Here is an 18813-nt window from a genome sequence, read left to right as displayed (position 1 = left end):
TTGATACACATAGTGCAACGAAGTTACTTATATATACCACTAAAGGTGCCTCATTTTTTGTGATTTTCTCATTTTTACACAAACCAACCTAATAGATAGTCCTACTAGGCAAAACAATGAAGTTGCTTTTCTATAGCACTAAAGTTGCCTCGAAAAAAGTTCGACAAAACCTATCTATATGAGATCTAGTTTTGAAGAACTCGTCGCGAGAAACCCAGCTGTGAAAGCGAAATTAGATTTCGATACTTAAATCAAAAGTTATAGCTTTTTAAACTTTTTGGACCTCTAAATAAATACACGTGGGACAAGATTCTTTTTTTGGTGGGTTGGGTCGGGCGCCAGCAGCTCTTTCCATATTTGAAAGAGCGCTCGGGCGCATGCTAGCCACGTCCTTTGAATAGATGCATAATTTGCACGCGTAGAAACTGCCATGGTTTGGCAGTGAAGTGAGTAGGCAGCATATGCATTTAGTTGGATAATTTGCGTGTGTAGAAACTGCATTTAGGTATGGCGGTGCTAGATAATTTAAATTGATGCATAATTAAAAATGGTATAGTAGTGTAGGATAATTTGAGTAGATTGATAATTTGTAAAAATTGTATGGTAGTGCTAGATAACTTGAATAGACGCATAATTTGCACACGTAGAAACAACGATTTTGGATGGGCTCCTAACGAGCTTATTTTCACTATTTTTGTTTGTAGTTTTCCAGTAATTCTAGATACATGTTTGAAATTTTGGGTCTTTTTTTGTTTAACACCATCAGATTTCAAAGTAGCCCGGTCTAATTCAAAAATTTCCCCTAATTGAGAACGCCTCGCATATCTTTTTACAGTAGCAGGATCAGAATAACTTACTCCATTAAGTTCGTCACCATAGAACTCCACTGTTATCTTGATTTCGCGTGGCAATGCATCGTGAACCGATATATATATCGTCTGCTAATACACGACCAATTAGTGTTTGGACAAAAAGTTTTTCCGTCATCCCATTTTGAGGACTTACAAAAATACCTCGGATAGTACCACAATCTCTTCTACGCACAAGGTTTCAATGAAATGAGTAGGGTACATATGCATTTAGTCGGATAATTTGTAGAAACTGCATTCAGGTATGGCAGTGTTAAATAATCTGAATATGTGGATAATTAAAAATGATATGGCAGTGCTAGATAATTTGAATAGATGGATAATTTGTAACATACGCACTTAGTTGAAGTAGTTTCATTGTCTTCAGGTTAATTTAGTTGAACAAGTTGCAATATTTAGATAAATTTGGCAGATTTGGCAATTCATCATCTTTGGCAGATTTGCCCATGTGTGACAACCTTTCATTTAGGTAATTTAGGCATGTTTGCCGCTATGCATATGCTACACTTAAACAATTAAATTAGAGTACGAACTAGCGTTATTTTTTTTCAAGCCATGCACATATGTTGCATCCTGGGCATATGTTAACTACTTTGTCAACCCCACGAAAGTTCTAGTTTCCAAACATCTTTGAGCACACCAAGCAAAACTACGGATATCAATATACATCAAAGCAACTAAAAAAAACTAAATAAGCACAAGCATGGTACATCGAATGTTCGAAACTGGCAGCAGCTTGCCGTAACGTGGAGGAAAAAAGATCGGTTACAGTACACCTTGTGTTATATTGTCATATCAGATTGGGTAGCGGGAACATATAACCACACTGATTTTACAACCTCTAAAACATGTGACCAGAGCTACAACACTTATACACCCCAACTCAATAAAGGGACCTCAGCAATAAACTAATGCTAAGTGACTCATGGAGCCTGGCTGGAAAAATCGATCTCACTGCTTCCAAAACCTATTTCGAGACAGCGCCACTTCATTCTCCTGTCAACAAAACCAGTGAAAAGGAATATTCATTTATAAACCAACTCTGGAAAGATAATACTAAATCTCAGCGGTGGAGATCAGTAAAAGAAGACGAGCGTAAGGGCCTACCCATCATCCTGTCAAGATTGGCTTAAGCTGAAAACGTTGACCTGCCAACTGGAGGAACATCAACAACCTTGCCTACAGCTATTGTCTTCCCTGCAAGACCAGCCAAAAAGATTCATTAACAAGTTATAAACCAACAGCGGGATTAGCATGAAATAGGGGAACGGAATCCAGATAGATTAAGTTTATTTGGTTCTTTGGTTGCATAGTGTACTCTATTGCAGGAGTGCAAGGTTAACAAATCTCAAGGTAACCAGACAAATTTCCAGGTGAACTAGAATAAAGCTGGTTCCGGTTTCATCCCCCCAACAGCAATCATACTATTGTAGTAACACAGAAAGGGAAAGAACCTTCCATAGCATGTATACTTGCCTTCAGTTCGTAGAGTAAACCTTCCAAGCTGAGGGAAATCAGAGAACTTCTCTATGCATATCAAATTAGTCACCTATATGCAGAGCACATCACAATTAGTTCTACAAGCAATGAGAAGTTATGATATTACTAAGGACGTTTTGAATGTATATACCTGGACACGGCAAACTACAACTGCACCATTCTTCACAAAAAGAGGCTTCCTCTTGGTCTTCTTTTTCTTTGGGTCAGTTACTTTCGCTTTCTTCATGTCAATTTCCTCTATGAGATCAACAATCTCACACTCCTCAACAACAGAGTGGATGTGTAACACTGCCTTGTAACCAGCAGTGAAAATAGCCTGAAATATTACAAAGAGAAACACTACATCTTCAAAATTGTGTAGCAGTAATAAATAAATATATACTTGGAATGATGCAAATTGCTCATAATTCGTGTAAAAAAACAAATGGTGGCCAAAATATTAGACTATTAACCAGATACTATGGGACGTTAGATGTAGCATTGCTACTGGCATGAATGTATGAAATGTCATAAGCTTACATGCTGAACATAGAAGCCAATCCAATTTTCACTTAAATAAATCAATTCCATATTCATATGTATATATATCCCATAAGCATAAACGATAAATCCTCGTCAGTAAGTTGATACAGACTAGAAACGGAGAACACGATAAATATGAAAACTAGTCTCCTATAGCTTATTTATGCAATATCAAACAACACTTACATTATCAAGCAACTCTAGAATCTGCAGCTGGGCATTAAATTCAGTGAAAGCACCAATAGGATTAGCTGCATGTAAAGACATTATCAACATGAGAATATATATCAAATTAAAAAAATATCCACAAGCCACAAGTAAACAGCCTACACAAATTAGCTGCATGTATAGATATTATCAAGATGAGAATGTCATATCAAAAAATTATCCACAAAGCCACTAGTAAGCAGCCTCTCCACAAATATCAGATGTATAGCACAAGGCATATTAAAATAACATAATCACATTCAAGGGATGGACAAATTTGGCGCTGCCATAAATTATTGAGTTAGAGAATTCATGCAAGTTTTTTAGTGGTACAGTAATAAAAATGAAGCTCAACCCACTTTCAGCCCTCTTTTACAGGGAAGGCCTAAGCAACTGTATCAGATACTGTCCTTCCTCAAACCAAACACATGCTAAATCAACCACTCAACCCCGGGATGAATGTCCAAATCTGTATCGACACCACAACACCAGAACCTGGACCCACATTAGATGTTTCAGACAGAAAAGCAGGAATTGGCCGGCCATGACACCTATGATGAGGAGATAAGTCTCGGAGATAAGGGTACCAGAAGACAGAATCTTCACTTGATAATTGTGTTGCTTGATGATTATGAGCTACATGCTGCCCCTTCTGTAGGGTGGCTTTCTTAGTACTCCCTCCGTATCAAAATATAGGACGTTTTTTCAGTTCAATTTGAACTGCAAAAACATCTTATATTTTGGTGCAGAGGTAGTAGTTGTGATCCACACCTATAAGCAGCTATAACAGAAATGTGTTTTGTCCATATCAAGAAGTTGAGAAAAAATAGTAAGAAGCTGATCTCTACGAACCAAATCATCTCTCAACTAATCGCATCATGACTAATCTTATCTCTAAGATAGATACTAGAAGTTGCCATGAGCCTGTTGATGCCTTCTATGTCTGATGGGCCTACTATGTGGTGCAGCTTATTATTTTGTGAGCTAGGCCACTAGCCCTGGGTTTGTTGTTCTCCTCATGTCAGTTCTGGTAGGAGCTGGATCGACGGTCATGACACCCTAGTATTATTATTCTCAATAAGGTTGCCCAACCAGAAAGATTGGCTATACAAAATTTTGGTTGATTTTAGCTTGCCCTTGTGCTTTCCTCATGTCAGCTCTGGTAGGAGCTGGACGCACGGTCATGATACCTTAATATTATTCTAAGGGTGCATTTGGCTGGCGGCCAAGGTTGCCCAACCAGAAGATTGGCTATCAAAAATTTTGGTTGATTTTTGCTCGCCCATAGATTCGTCAATACTGGCCAGAGAAATGAACTAGACATGGGAGAGGAGTATTGGCATGCCAAAAAGTTGGCACTCATCCAAACAAAGACCAATATTTTGGTCATAGCCAAGAAGTTGGTAAGGTACTACTCCGCACGTCACAATCGAAACTCATCCTAACTTTTCTTGAAGAATGCACTTACCAACACTTGAAAGTACGAAACCTGCCATGATATCCTCCTCTTCAATTCCAGACACTTTGACACGTACATTCTCATTGGGTCCAGCACGTCGTACTTTCTTCTCATCCAAGTTTATACCAGTGACTTTCACATGGGTCTGCTCAAATACAAAATTGAGCTTCAGACTCCAAAGTAGAACATGTAAGCAAAGGTGCTACACTCAGGTAAAATGAAAATACCTTGTTTGGCATAACCAACAAACTATCACCCTCTCTGATAGTCCCATTCTCTAATTTTCCCATTACGACTGTGCCCATATCTTTATATTTATCAATAATTGGCAGCCTACATTGATAATAAAGAGAACTGTAAAACTTGCATCTGGCATGTGATCAACACAACAAATCAAGCAGACCCATCCATACAGGTAGCAAGATATAGAAGATAGTCTTATCCATTTTTCATTTGAATTGCCATCTGTCGTCGAACAAGGACAGAGGAGCAAATTCATCTATCAGAACAAGATGATGTTTCAAGAGACGTGTACTCAAACTTTGAACAATAAAACATACAAATGCTGATAATGTGAAGGCATCATATGAATGTAAAGAGAAGTAGTCACAATACGATATCATATGCTACCATACCACAATATATAAATCAATAATCAAGAACCAAACATTGGAGTTTTTTTTAACAGGGAGTATACGGAGTTTAAGCATAAGAATAGCTGCCAAACCTTACTGGACCTTTGGGATCACGCAAAGGAACTTCGATTTTGTCCAGAATTTCAAAAAGGCAAGGACCGTTCCACCAACTACAAATGCTTTTATCCATTCTGGTCTTCATATTGGCTCCACAAAGACCAGAAATAGGCAAGAACTGGACATCTGGTAACAAAGCCAAAGAAACTTTAAGAAATATGATCTAGTTCGCTCAACAATGACATAGTACCTACAATCAGGTATGATCATAGAACATGTAGTTTCATATAAAGATCCTACCAATGAACTGCAGAAAGTACAATGTACAGCCTCTATAATTAATTTGACAAAATCCTAATGACTCACTGTGGAACACGAGGTAGGTGTCAACTTAGCATGGCAAGAAAGCGATTAGACATAGCCTGCAAGTCTAGGACTCTACTCATCCCAATTATTTTAAACATATAGGAAGGGAACCATTGACATAACACATTGACATTGAAGGCACAATTTACTAAACACAGACGACCACAGAAAGTTATTGCACATAATCCAGCTTGAAACTGCGAGCCAATGACAATTTAATTTCTGAGATAGGATCAAAAGTAGAGTAGTACCTTTCTTAACATTGTACCCTGAAGATCTGAGAAAAGGAATCATTTTCCCTTCAATTTCATCATACCTGAAACAAATAATAAAATTGATTATTTTATTTTACTCCAGCTATTACCTGCTGTAATATTAGAAGCTTTCAATGAAACATATAATACCAGGCATACCTTTCTTTTGACCATTGTACTGTAGGTTCATCCATCTTGTTGATGACAACTACCAACTTAGCAACACCTAGAGTTTTTGCAAGCAGTACATGTTCACGAGTCTGGCCTCCTCTTTCATAACCAGTTTCAAATTCACCTTTCCGAGCAGATATGACCTGAAAAGAAAAAAGGAACATATTCACCAAGAGATATATGACCAAGGAAAATGGGAATGACAATGCCCAGGGACCTATAGTTACCAGAACACCAATGTCAGCTTGAGATGCACCACTAATCATATTTGGAACATAACTTTTATGGCCCTGCAAGTTCAGATCACCCAAGTAAGCACATACTGTACATGAAACAAGAATTCAGTTCATCAACTATGGCAAGGAGACCAGTCACACACAGGAAAAAAAACGGAAGCATCATCAGTCGATCTAGGAGCTTTTAACAAAAGCCGTGTACTGTGTGTCCAAATGAAGCAGCACGTCCGAAAGTATTAAGTGTGACTTTATTTTCATAAGAGTACACCTAACACGTATGCATGTATAAGATGAATCAGAACAGTAGCATTGCCAAATGCCAGCAAAGGACTGAAAGTACAAAGAAAATGGTTCAAACTATGATTTTGAAGCCACAGAGGTGCAACTAACAATGAGGCAAGGATGGACCAGAACATGAAACAAGAAGGATTGAATTAGATCAATGAATGACATGACTAACCTAAGGCGATAAGAATATGTTATTGTATATCAGTACACAAAATAAACAGAATTTCAATTATATCACTTCGAGAAAGCCATCAAGGGAATTAACCATAGCATATTTCCTAGTGTTAAATAATGTGCCTGTGTTCGCTTTCGGCTCAACTATTGCGCATGTGAATTCTTTTGTATCTACAATTTTGTACTGTAAACTAAGACAAGCGCATTACATGGCAAGTGAATCCTAGACATTTTTGTTAAGTTCTATATTATCTAGTAGAAAATATTCAAGAACCTTAAATCATACTCCCTCAATCCAAAATAAGTGTCTCAACTTTGTACAAAGTTCAACTTTGTACAAAGTTCAACTTTGTAACTTTGTACAAAGTTGTACTAAAATCATACATAAATCCAAAGAATAAGAACAGGGTCACGCAAGAAAAAAAATATAACAACTAGGAGTATCACTGTAGTATGCGAAAGATAAGTACCGGTGCATCTAAGATAGTGAATCTTGTATTTTCAGTCTCAAAGTGGGCTCTACCAACTTCAACAGTCTTCCCCTGAACACATGCAAGAGAAAGTGTAAAAGAACTGTAGAGCTTCAACACACTGATCATTAAGCAGCCATAATGAAGAGATACCTTGAGTCGCTCTTCCTCATTTGTGTCCATAATATAAGCCATATACCTGCAAGTATTCAGATTCAGATTACCAATTATAATGCAAGGAGTGAGTGGTTCTCAATTTCAAGGGCAAAAGCCTTGGAACAAAAAAGAAGCAGAATGTGAAAGAACATCCACATTATTAACTAATATAAGACTTTCGGTGATCTATAAAGAGTCTCATATTAGTTTACACAGAGGGAGTAGTGGGCATTGCTCTCATATTCAAAATTTATGGGTTACACTCGCAAAAAAGGCAACCTGAATATTGCCCAGGACCTACTCACCAACTTTCTCGGCTCTTATCCTTTGCTTCTTTTTCATATTTCTGGATGGTCCGGTCATCAACTTGACCACTCAAGAACAATATTTGCCCTCCAGCAGTCGACTTCCCAGCATCTGGAAACATGAAACAAAGAAAATAAAATATACTTAAGGTTAAAAACACACTAGAGAAAAGAACCTACAGAACACCAGAAGTAAGATGGTTAGAAGAAATACAGAAATGGGCCAACCATAATAGAAGAATTGGCTACTATTTTTCCTGCTAGCCTCTAGAATAAGAGGCCAAATGTTGGCAAGTTTGCAAAATTCTGACCACCCAAAACATTGGCTGGCCAACTTCTGGCTGTAAACCAAGCATGCCCTAAAGAACAGTGAGGTGGTTCCATAAACAACGAAACATGAAGGTTGAACAAGCTAGAAGATCAAGAAGAGACTAGAAGAGTGTATTAAATAGACTCGTAATCCTTAAGAAGGGCCCATCGTATAATTGTTGTTGCTAAATAGACTCATAATCTTTAACAAGAGCGTATTCTCATCAAGATTCATGAGTTCAGTAACCCCAAGACAAGAGACACTCATCACATGTTATGACCCAAACGATGCTATGACAGAAATGCAAAGGATGTGGCCAAAAGAAAAACTTACCAACATGGCCGATGAAAACCAAATTTATATGGCGCTTTGCTTCCTCTTCCTCATCTGCTACCATTTGAACATCCTCATGCGCAGCAGCTGGATTGATACAGAAGTCAGGGTAGGTTGCTTAAGAGCCTTTTACTCACAAATAGAAACTAAAGGTAGGACCAGACTTCTCACTCCTATATTTTCTGTCGAAGCAATTCATGGCATTCCACACAAATAAAACTCACAAAATCAAATGAGAAACCTTCTGGGGATCATCAACTTATCAAGAATGTTATCTTTGTGTTAAATGGGGGCACGAGATAATTAACTATTTCAATCTGTTAACTTGGTATCAGCTTTCACAAAACTAATAACAATAGTGTGATGGCATTATCTTTAAGTTACTACCAACTAACACAAAATAGTTAGATGCTCTTATTGCATCCATTGACCAAATTTGCAAGAAATGAAGCACAAAATTATTAACAAAATTCTTCGGAGTACTGGTAACATTATAACTAATTAGCATTAACAGTCTGAAGAAGGGTCTAATACATACCATTTGTCTTCAACTCCAACGACTGAAGTGATGACTGAATGTCATTGACACCTGCCAGAACATAATTCCAAATACATGTTAGAAGTCAAATCACAGTGATAACGAACTGAGGGCCAATGTTTCACAACATATCACCACAGAGGATGCCACTAGTTGAATTAAGATGAGTTTATACTAGGGGTGATAATGAACTTTTAGTTTCCATGGTATACTAGAAAGACCTTCTCCATGCTAATGCAGGTGAAATCTTTTAAAGGCACAGGAAGAAAATAGGAGACAAACAATGCACTTTCTCCAGCCACTAGTTACTTCAGCACTAAGACAATCAGTGTCCGATGTGCAACAAATATTTCCAGCAAGGCTCGTGAGTTATTTCTTAGTAGTTTTCACTTCGTTACAGTTTCAATTTTCCGTTCTTAGTAGTTTTCACCTCACTACAGTTCCCAATTTTCTGAAATGGTGCTGCAATCTCAATGGGTGACCCACCTAATAGCTATAGTACGGGCTAATTGGACGGATTATGCAACCTAACTGGCAATTACAGTTCCAACTATGCAGTAACTGACGTATACTAGTAAACCCATATAGAACACTGTCTCAGTCAGACCAATTCATCCATCCACCAGAAGCTAGCAGGCATACAAATTAAGAACCACTGCAAATGCTCTTACTGTTGCCAAGGAAATTCTCACGCTCAGCACACCACCTCTGAACTCACGCGATAAAACATGGATGCCCTGCCTGCATGCTGACCCAAGCACACGACAACAACAAAACAACCAATTAAAAGATCTACAGGGACACAAATGGAATCCCCAAGCAGCAAAACCTAGGAAGTCACACCGCCCTTCAGACCTCAGCATCACACTGATCGGCATCGAGCGATTCCTCTGATGGTACAAACAGGTGTATAGCCACAGATCTAACTTGTTGCGCTACTTGGGTAACCTACGTACGTTGCATCTCCAGATCTTGTGCGCCCGATCGGGACAGCCACTGACTCGTCGCAATTATCACAGCCCTTAACAAATTCCCCGAAGGAGAGCGGGCTAATCCCACACGAGCGTTGCTGCTAATCCTCCATCCAAAGCACCAGAAGACGGCACATCCTAGCCGAGCGCGACGGGACCAGGTAGAGGAGAGGAGAGCGGACCTTCGGCAGATGGCGCGGGGGCGGCGGGGGCGTCCGCGGCCTCGGGGCTCTCCTCCGCGGGGGCGGCGTGCCGATCGGACGGCTCCGCGTCGTCGCGCGCCCAGTCGTCCACGGCGCCGTCGTCCTGGGCGTGGTGCGAGGGGGCGGGCGGCGCGTCGTGCTCCATCCCCGCGGGCCGAGGCGAGCGAGGGAGCTGGGCGCGGCGGCGGAGGTGCTGGCGCGCGGCGGCGTCTAGGGTTTTTGGGTTGGAAGGATCTGGACTCTCGCCTCGGTGGAGTGGCTGCGGTGGCTGGGTGAGGATGACGGAGTGCAGACTTTTTATGCCGGGGGTTCTGGATTGTTCTCCAGGGATATGGACCCTGGACTGGCACTGGACGGGGAAACGGGACGCCCTCGCCTTCTTTGTTTGGGCCAGTTTTAACAGAGCCCATACCAGTTTACTCTGAACTGTGGGTTTTGTATTTAAAAAAATAAGGGTCGCCACTTGTGGCTTCTTAATCCCCTCTGTTAATCAATAAAGTGTTTGGAAAACCTCAAAAAAAATTAAAAAATCTAGTATTTCTCATAAAAATACAGTTTTTCAGATAGTAGTTAACACGATCCATGACTAAGCTATAAGGGCCTCTCTTATTGTAACATATTTTATGCCTTCTATAAAAATATGGTACGCAATTTGTGTGCTTTCGAAAAAAATAAGGGCCTCTCTGGAGCTGCTTCACTTCACCAAATGCACTTTGTTTTACTTTTTTTGGCGGAAAAAAGAACACTTTGGAGCGGTTCGACCTTGGAGTTAAAGCTCCATCATAGAGCAGTTTATCTTGTTTGGCTTCCGGTTAGCTCCAGCTTCAGGAATGACAAAAATTAATGGCAAAAATTAATGGGAGAGGTCTATTGGAGACTGCCTGGCTTAGGGGAATAAAACAAAGGAGTATCCACTTAATAGTGGCAATGATGGTTAATTTCCCCCCAACTCCACGAGTACATTTCAAATTAAGAGTTTTTGGAGCACCTCCTAAAGAGCTTCAAGAAAAACCGGGGATAGTACCTCGGATTCTATTCTTTTTTTTGGAGCGGGACATCGTGAAGATACCCCGTTTGTCTTGCATTTTTAAAGCGGGGCTGAATATTAGGGAGCAGAGCAATCCTAGATAGGCCCTAAATCGAGTATTTCTTCGGCCATTTTTACTTTTGTCGAGGTTTGTCAAATTGGTTTGTCCTACCTTGAATATTTGACAAAAACGATTATCGATAAATATCTCGGGTTGCGCCTCTAGTTGGGATGGATAGGTCAGATTGGTTCCAACACTTAGTAATCTTCAAAATGTTGAGTGGATGGAAGGAGAAGAAACTTCCTATTTTGCGGGAAGAAGGTGGTGCTAAAGGTTGTTGTTCAAGCTATTCTAACGGGCTTGAAACTACACAAGCAGGTATGTAAAGGGATAACCACAGCTATACCCCAATTTTAGTGAGGACATGGTGACAAAAAAAATGCATTGGCGTGCGTGGTGGGAATTATGCATTGGTAAGGTAAATATGTGGTATGGTGTTCAGGAATCTGCACCACTTTAATTTTGCTATGCTGAAACAATATAAGAGGTTGCTGGCAGAATCTTATTCCTTAATGGATCATGCCGGCGCACGTTTGTTGCGCCCGTCTATTGTTGCAATCTAATGTTAGGCAATAATACAGATAAACGAAGGTACGGATATATGTAAACATGTTGTTGATTAATTTTTGTATTGGAATTTTCCCTTGTACTAGAGATGTTCTATACTTAATAATGGAGTGTGTGAGGTTGGCCTTGTGGTTATTATAACGTGTTTATTTGGTGTGCTATTAAAGCATTTATAAGTATTCAGTTACCATTTTGCACAATGTATTTGTAATTGGTCAGTTACCATCTTGCAACGACAGTGGCGTTTTGGCTCCTATGTGTAGATACACCTATTATGAAATATGTATAAAATCACATTTCAAAATGTTAAAAAAATTTGAGAAAAAAACCCCGCATGTACATCTGGACATCCTATGTTCACACACAAAATTTTGGTGAAAAATGAAATTTTTTGTGCCATGTATAAAAAAGATAAAAAAATGCCTCGTGAATAGTTGTAATCAAGCATCGAAATTTGTCTTTTTTACACAAGCCAAAAAAATTGTCCTTTTACATCAAAACTTGGTGCACGCACATATAATGTCTGGATTTACACACGAGATATTTTCTTAAATTTTTTAAACTTTTTAAAATGTGTATTTAGACAATGGGTACATATGCACCTATGAGCCAAAGTGAATTTCCGTCTTGCAACGACCTTTCTCTCGTAAGCAAATACTGCCCATTGTGAGTCGTAGTACGTCTCGCCAACAACGTGGCGCTACTAGGCCAACCCAATAATGTAGTTGCAGGAGAATTATTTTATATGGTTTTATAAATTGTTTTTCACCCTTTTGCACCGGTTTTCTTTGTTTTTTTCCTTTTTTCATTTTTTCTTTGGTTTGTTGTATTTCTTTCTTTGGTTTTCATCGGTTTTCTTTCACTTTTTTAACACATATCTAAAAAAAATCATACACATTGCACATTTTTCGTATACACCGGCACATTTTTTATACACAATTTTTTTCAAATACATGACTATTATTTTTTTAGATACATAGGTTTTGATATCTATTTTTTCAATATACATTGTACATTTTCTGTAAACATCTAACCGAGTTCTTATGGTCAAACAATATATATGCATTTAAAAACTTCAAATACGTGATTAACAATTTTTAAATACTTGTTAAAAAAATTTCAAAATAATAATTTAGAAATTATGCGATTATATTGTATACATTGTATAAACTTTTTTAATGTTATAAAATATTTAAAATGTGAGAACATTTTTAAAAATGTAAGATACATTTCTCTGAATGGTACAGAACATTTTTTTTTTGAATTACACAAACATGTTCTTCAAATGTAAACATGTATTTTTAAGTGGTACAAAACATTTTTTCAAAAAGATAAAAAAACAGAAAACCGTAGGAAACTCAATAAAACCAAATATTAAACACATAATAGCAAAAAACCGGTCAAAAGTTTCTATAAGCTTCCAAAATTGGTAGGCCAGCCCAATTACACACCTAAGCTAGAAGATGCTCCCCGTAGTTATTGAAAAAAAAAAGATGGGGCGCCACAATGTCTCGCTTATCTCTACTACTATAGTACACCAATTTTCAAATTTGGACTAGCCGCCCACAGTGATGCAGAAGCATCTGTTAGTCGTTGATTTCTTCCATGGGATGAATCACTGCCACTCATCAATGTTCAAGCCAACTTATCTGACGGCCAAGGTTCCTGGGATTCGCTGGGCACAACCGCGCGCCAAAACGAGGTCGATGGATCTTTCTAGAGTTAAACGTAGCTGGCATCTGACCAACCTGACACTTGCTCGAGAACTTTCCATTGGGAACCTAAACGAGTGAGGAGCAACCGAGCTAGCTTTACATTGGGAACTGGCCCTATTAGACAATGTAGTACTACTCCAGTGTAGGCTAGAAGCCTAAACGAGTGTGCTATAGGAATTTGTGGAACGAGATCCTCTAACATCACAAAGGGATGTCAGGGAAGCCACAGTACCCTGACATCCCTTCTTCATATCCATATGATTAAGCCTAAAATGATTTGAATTAATCTTCAAATTACAAATCTACTGCATACATTTACAAAAATTACATACAAACAAATTTATGGTGCAATAGAATTAATTTTAGATTTTATTTTCTATAAACAGTAAATGTGCACATTGTCTTTGCTATAGTGCCCGTGACATCCCTTCTTCGTTTGCACTGGGATTGCACTGTAGCTTCGTGACATCCCTTCATGATGTTAGAGGATCCGTTCCCGGAATTTGCTCCTCGCATGAACACTGTTGAATGCATGCACGGAACCACTTTTTATTTTTCTCAAAAGAATTAGTATGTTGTTGAAAAAAAATGTACGCATGGCAATACTCCATTTATTTCATAATGGAGTGCGTATAGATTTTCTGAAAAGTCAAACATTTTAAACTTTGACCAAGTTTATAGAAAAAACTATTTATATCTACAATACCAAAAATATAAAACTATAAAATACATCGTACGATGAATCTAATGATATATGCTTGGAATTCTAGATGTAAATGCTTTTCTCCACAAACTTGGTCAAAGTTATGAGGATTGACTTTTCCAAAAACCTATGTGCATTATATTATGGAACAAAAGGAGCATTGCTGTTTGTTGAGAGAAATATTCAAACAGCCTATAGAAAATTCAGATTTAGATTTTAATTTATTTTTCTTCATCTGATGCTAAGTTATTTAAAGTTTACAATTTGAAAAGTTGAAAATTAACATCAAACTAACTTTATTTGTATTTTCAAGTTTGAACATGAAAAGGCTAAAAGATTTCACAAACACATCAATAACATTTCTTTTGGAATAAAAGTATATTAAAAAAAAACTTCTTATAGAAATTCATTGTGCTACCGTGATTTGATACGAATTGTAAAAAACAATCCACAAGTTCTCATTTTATTATAGCATATAATAACATATTTTTAATTTACATGATTTAGTATTGTGATAACACATAATAATCTAACGTGCAACGCACGTGCAAATTACTAGTAACGATATGTAGGAAAGCCTCGCGCTAGGGGGAGATCTAGATGTGCCGTCCCAGGCAGGCGGGGGGCCACGGCCTAGCTCCTTTGATTTTTTTATGTCTTTTATTTCTATTTTTCTTTCAGTTTTTATTTTCCCTTACCAAAAATCACTTTACACAAACATTTGGAAAAAATTTACCAAGCATTTGAATTTTTTTAAATATGTATAGAGAAAATGTTTCTCATGTATACGAAAAATACATACAAAAAAAAACAATGTTTATGAAAAATATTGATAATGTATTAAAAAAATCTGGATCAAGCATTTGAAAAAAATTAAACAAGTATATCAAAATATTAATCAAGCATTCGAAAAATATTAAATCTGTATAGAAAAAAGTTAAACCTTTATTGTATTATAAAAATGTTAAATTTGTATTTTTAAAATGTTAAAAAAAGCATTCGAAAAGTGTTAAATGTATATAGAAAAATAGTTGACCATGTATTATAAAAATATTAATATTACATTTGAAAAAAATGTGAATCAAGCATTTGAAATATGTTAAATGTGCATAGAAAAAATGGTGACCATGTATGAAAAAATGATAATCTTGTATTTGAAAGATGTTAATCGAGCATATATAGAATATTTTTTGACCATGTATTTAAAAAATATTAATCTTATATTACAGAAATGTTAATCAAGCATTTGAATTTTTTAAATTTATATATAAATAATATTAACCGTATATTCAAAGAATGTTAAGCTAGCATTTAAAAAATGTTAAACATGTAATAGAAAATTGTTATTGACATATACGAAAAATGTAGAATGAAAAAAAGAAATAAAGAAAAACAATAAAATGATGAAAACCGAAAAGAAGCCAGAAAACAAAAAAACGGAAGAAACAAGTGCAAAAAGAATGAAAAACTGTGAAAACAATAAAGAAATGGAGAAAACAAAAAAACCGTTGAAAACCAATAAGGAAACAAAAAAACCGAAGAAAAGGGAAAGGTAAATGAGAAAGAAAATAACAACCAATAAAACCCATAAAAGAAACAAAGAGGAACCAAAGAAAAATGAAAGAAAAAACAAAAAACGCAGTATAACGACGAAAAAACGAAAACCAAAGAAAACATGAGAAGAAATATAAAAGCTAAACAAAAAGCAAAAGAAAACAAAAACGAAAGACAGAAGAAAAAAACGAAGAAAAACATATTTGTGTGGATAGTGGAAATAGTGCTAAGAGGCTATCAATGTTGTCGCCTGATTGTCAATGAGGGTATGGTGCTAAGAGGAGTGGGATCAAGGGGGTTGTGGATGGCTTAGAGAAAGCAGAGCAACGCGTTTAGGGATCATTACTGGTAGGGTCAGGCGCGAAGTGGATGGGGAACGGTTAGGATGTGGATGTTTTATATAGCACTAGGGGTGTGGCGTGAGTAATTTGGGTTGTTTCGGCCATTTTTTTACCGTAGAAATGCTAAAATATAAGCCCATTACTAGTATCAGCTATAACACTGATTAGGAAAAAAACAGACTTAGTAGCATGAGACCGAAGAGCAACTAATTGAGGGGTACTCCTTGCGGGAACCCCTCAAGGGTCACTTTTGGTAGGCTGAGAGTGCACCACTTTGCCCGCTCTCAACCGCCGTCACCGTGTGCTAGGCGCTCCTTGGGATTTTTTTTGTACGCATTTTCGATGTTTTCTTGTTTTTTGACTCTTCAGTTTTCTCTAGGTTTTGGACAAAAAAATCTGCTACTAGAAAAAGAAAAAATATTCATTTTTTCTTTCATGAGAGGCACATGTTTACTACTTGTGGACGCATGAGTTTGCTTCGCGAGAGGCACAACTGTGCCTCTCATAAAGAGAAAAAAGTATCGTTTTCTTTCGCGAGAGGCACAAATTAGATTCTCATGAAGGCAGAGTTTTGCTTTACGCGAACTGTGCCTCTTGAAAAGATAAAACACATTTTTTTTATTTCACGAGAGACACATATTTATTTCTGGTGAAGTTACGGGTTTACTTCAGCGAGAGGCACAGCTGTGCCTCACGGAAAGGAAAAAAAATGTGTTTTTTGTCTTCCATGAGAGGTACAGACTTGCTTCACGTGGAGGCATGATAGAAAAAAGTGGGGAAAATCGTGCTTTCGGCTCTTTTTCTTCTTCTTCTTCTTCTTCTTCTTCTTCTTCCAGTTTTTCCTTTTTTGAGGGAAACAAAGTTTAGCAAAACCTATTAACATGAGATATAGTTTCGAAGATCATGACGCGAGAAATCCAACAGTAAAAACGGTTCATGATTTGGACACACAGTTTAAAAGATAAAGCGTTTTAAATAAACAAATCTACAAAGAAAAGGAAAAGTTCCGGTTTACGACAAGTGGCGCACATGATGTGTGCCACTTGTCCTAACCTGAAAGGTGGGGGTGACCATTTCAAAGGGTACCTTAATTAGTGATTTCGCATGAGACCACTATCCGTAACAATAACACCCCTGACGGGCAAGGATTTAGGCCCGTCGGTAATTACTTTTTCATCAATATTTGACCACATGAGAAATGCCCGTCACCAATGACCAACTAGGCAGGGCCGGAATCAAGGGGGTACATACAGAATTAATAATGATCAGTTAGATACAACCGACATATCCAATGGCCACTACTAAAGCACATACACTCAAATATGGAAACCACTCTAGCAAAAATATGTACTCGGGCCAACCCAACAGAATGATCATTCCCTTGTATTGGCTAAACATACTTTAATTTATACAATCTATCGCAATTTCATATTCTAATATTTTATTTGGCATTTGCCCTTCGGGGATAGAGGGATGGTTGTCGTGGTTTTGTCACGGCAGATGTCCTAGAGAAAGGACTTAGTCGTGGAGCCATCGCTACGGGTTAGCTTAAAGGGGTTAAAGCGGACAAGGGACGCAAGAGAGTTTTATACTAGTTCAGCCCCTTACGATGAAGGTAAAAGCCTACGTCTAGTTGTGATGGAATTGATGGGGTTTCGATGACCAGAGAGCGAATACGCTTTGCCTGAGTCTCGAGTTGTTGTCTGTTGTCCCTGAACCGCCGTCGGGTCGTCCCCTTATATACGTGGGTTGACGCCCGCCGGTTTACAGAATCCCGAGGCCGGCTCATAATCGTGTCCGGCTCGGTCTCTGCTACCTCTATCTTACAACACAAGTTTACATATCAATGCCGGTTTGTGTCTACAGGCCTTAAACCGGCTTTGGGCCCTGGGCCTTCATGAGGCGTCACCGTCTGTCTTCATGGGCTTCAGATACAGATGAACTACTTATGGGGTTAACCCGGCCTCTCCTGACCGGTTTACACCCAGTGGTAATATCCCCAACATTAGGCCCCAGATTGATTTGAACTGGTTCATGTCAATCCTCAATACTTCAGAAAATTTCTTCTTCAACATCTTCATTCAATCTTGTAAACCGCCGTGACATCATCTTCTAGGATCATGATAAACCGCCGTGACGTCACCTGTCATTAACGAGCCTCCGATAATCAAGGCGACAGCTCCGCCTCATATCCAAAAATTCAGCTCCTCGATTTTCGCGCCTGTCGGTTATCTCCCTTATAAATAGGGCCAGGGGGTCTTTCCATTTCCCCCCTTGTGCCTCTTCGCGTCATCGTCATCCTCGCGACGCCCGAGCCTTCGAACTCAGCCGCCGCCGTCAACCTTCGACTGCTACACCAACCTTGGCCGCTGCATCGACCTGAACGTACCAAAGCTCCTCCGCGCGCCGCCGCTGCTCGACAGCCTCCGTAAGTCTCCCCTTTCTCTTACCATAGATCTGCACTTAGGGTTTCTGTCGTTCGTCAGTGCTCTTCGCCGCCCTTCTTTATCCTTACTTATATCCATGGATTAGATCCAAAAACCACATAGATCTCGCGCGGTAGTAGTTTTAGCACCTGTTTGACATCCAACTCATCTCGTTTAAGTAGAAAATCCCATCTGAACCTTCATCAACTGCTTCGGTACCAATATTTAGGTCTGAATATATTTTCATTTTCTGACATGCGGTAGATCCAAAATTACGATGCCAACTTGTGAAACCTGTTTTTCCCTTCACTTATACATCTTTAATACCAGATTGGGCGGTTTAACTTCACATACAAAATGATGACTCAGTAGATACCATTAGTCCCCTGTTGAAC

The 18813-nt window shown here is 38.3% G+C and overlaps 1 protein-coding gene across 1 annotated transcript; it reads right to left on the bottom strand.

Moving 5' to 3' along the window:
* Positions 1-1587: 1587 nt before the first annotated feature.
* On the bottom strand, positions 1588-10344 carry LOC109780090 (uncharacterized). Its single transcript, XM_020338678.4, has 17 exons — positions 10004-10344; positions 8851-8901; positions 8313-8399; positions 7670-7781; positions 7362-7407; positions 7209-7280; positions 6268-6330; positions 6029-6183; positions 5867-5931; positions 5285-5435; positions 4785-4890; positions 4567-4702; positions 3078-3142; positions 2500-2685; positions 2346-2418; positions 1977-2066; positions 1588-1865 (listed from the first exon to the last, which is right to left on the bottom strand). Exons 1-16 carry the CDS (start codon positions 10167-10169, stop codon positions 1999-2001), a joined length of 1602 nt encoding a protein of 533 aa, XP_020194267.1. The 5' UTR covers positions 10170-10344; the 3' UTR covers positions 1588-1865; positions 1977-1998.
* Between the last annotated feature and the right edge of the window lie 8469 nt (positions 10345-18813).

The sequence above is a fragment of the Aegilops tauschii genome, chromosome 2 (genome assembly GCF_002575655.3).
Source record: "Aegilops tauschii subsp. strangulata cultivar AL8/78 chromosome 2, Aet v6.0, whole genome shotgun sequence".
In the NCBI taxonomy this organism is placed as follows: Eukaryota; Viridiplantae; Streptophyta; class Magnoliopsida; order Poales; family Poaceae; genus Aegilops; species Aegilops tauschii.
The sequence above is the reverse complement of the archived record's forward strand: the minus strand, read 5'-3'. Positions and strand labels throughout refer to the sequence as shown.

Bases quoted from the DNA above. Each gene is read 5' to 3' on its own strand.
- LOC109780090 (XM_020338678.4), bottom strand. From the start codon at position 10,169: ATGGAGCACGACGCGCCGCCCGCCCCCTCGCACCACGCCCAGGACGAC. The intron at 5,932-6,028 runs GTATGCCTGGTA...TATTTGTTTCAG, and splicing joins GTACAATGGTCAAAAGAAAG to GTATGATGAAATTGAAGGGA. The intron at 2,686-3,077 runs GTAAGTGTTGTT...GTAATATTTCAG, and splicing joins TTCTAGAGTTGCTTGATAAT to GCTATTTTCACTGCTGGTTA.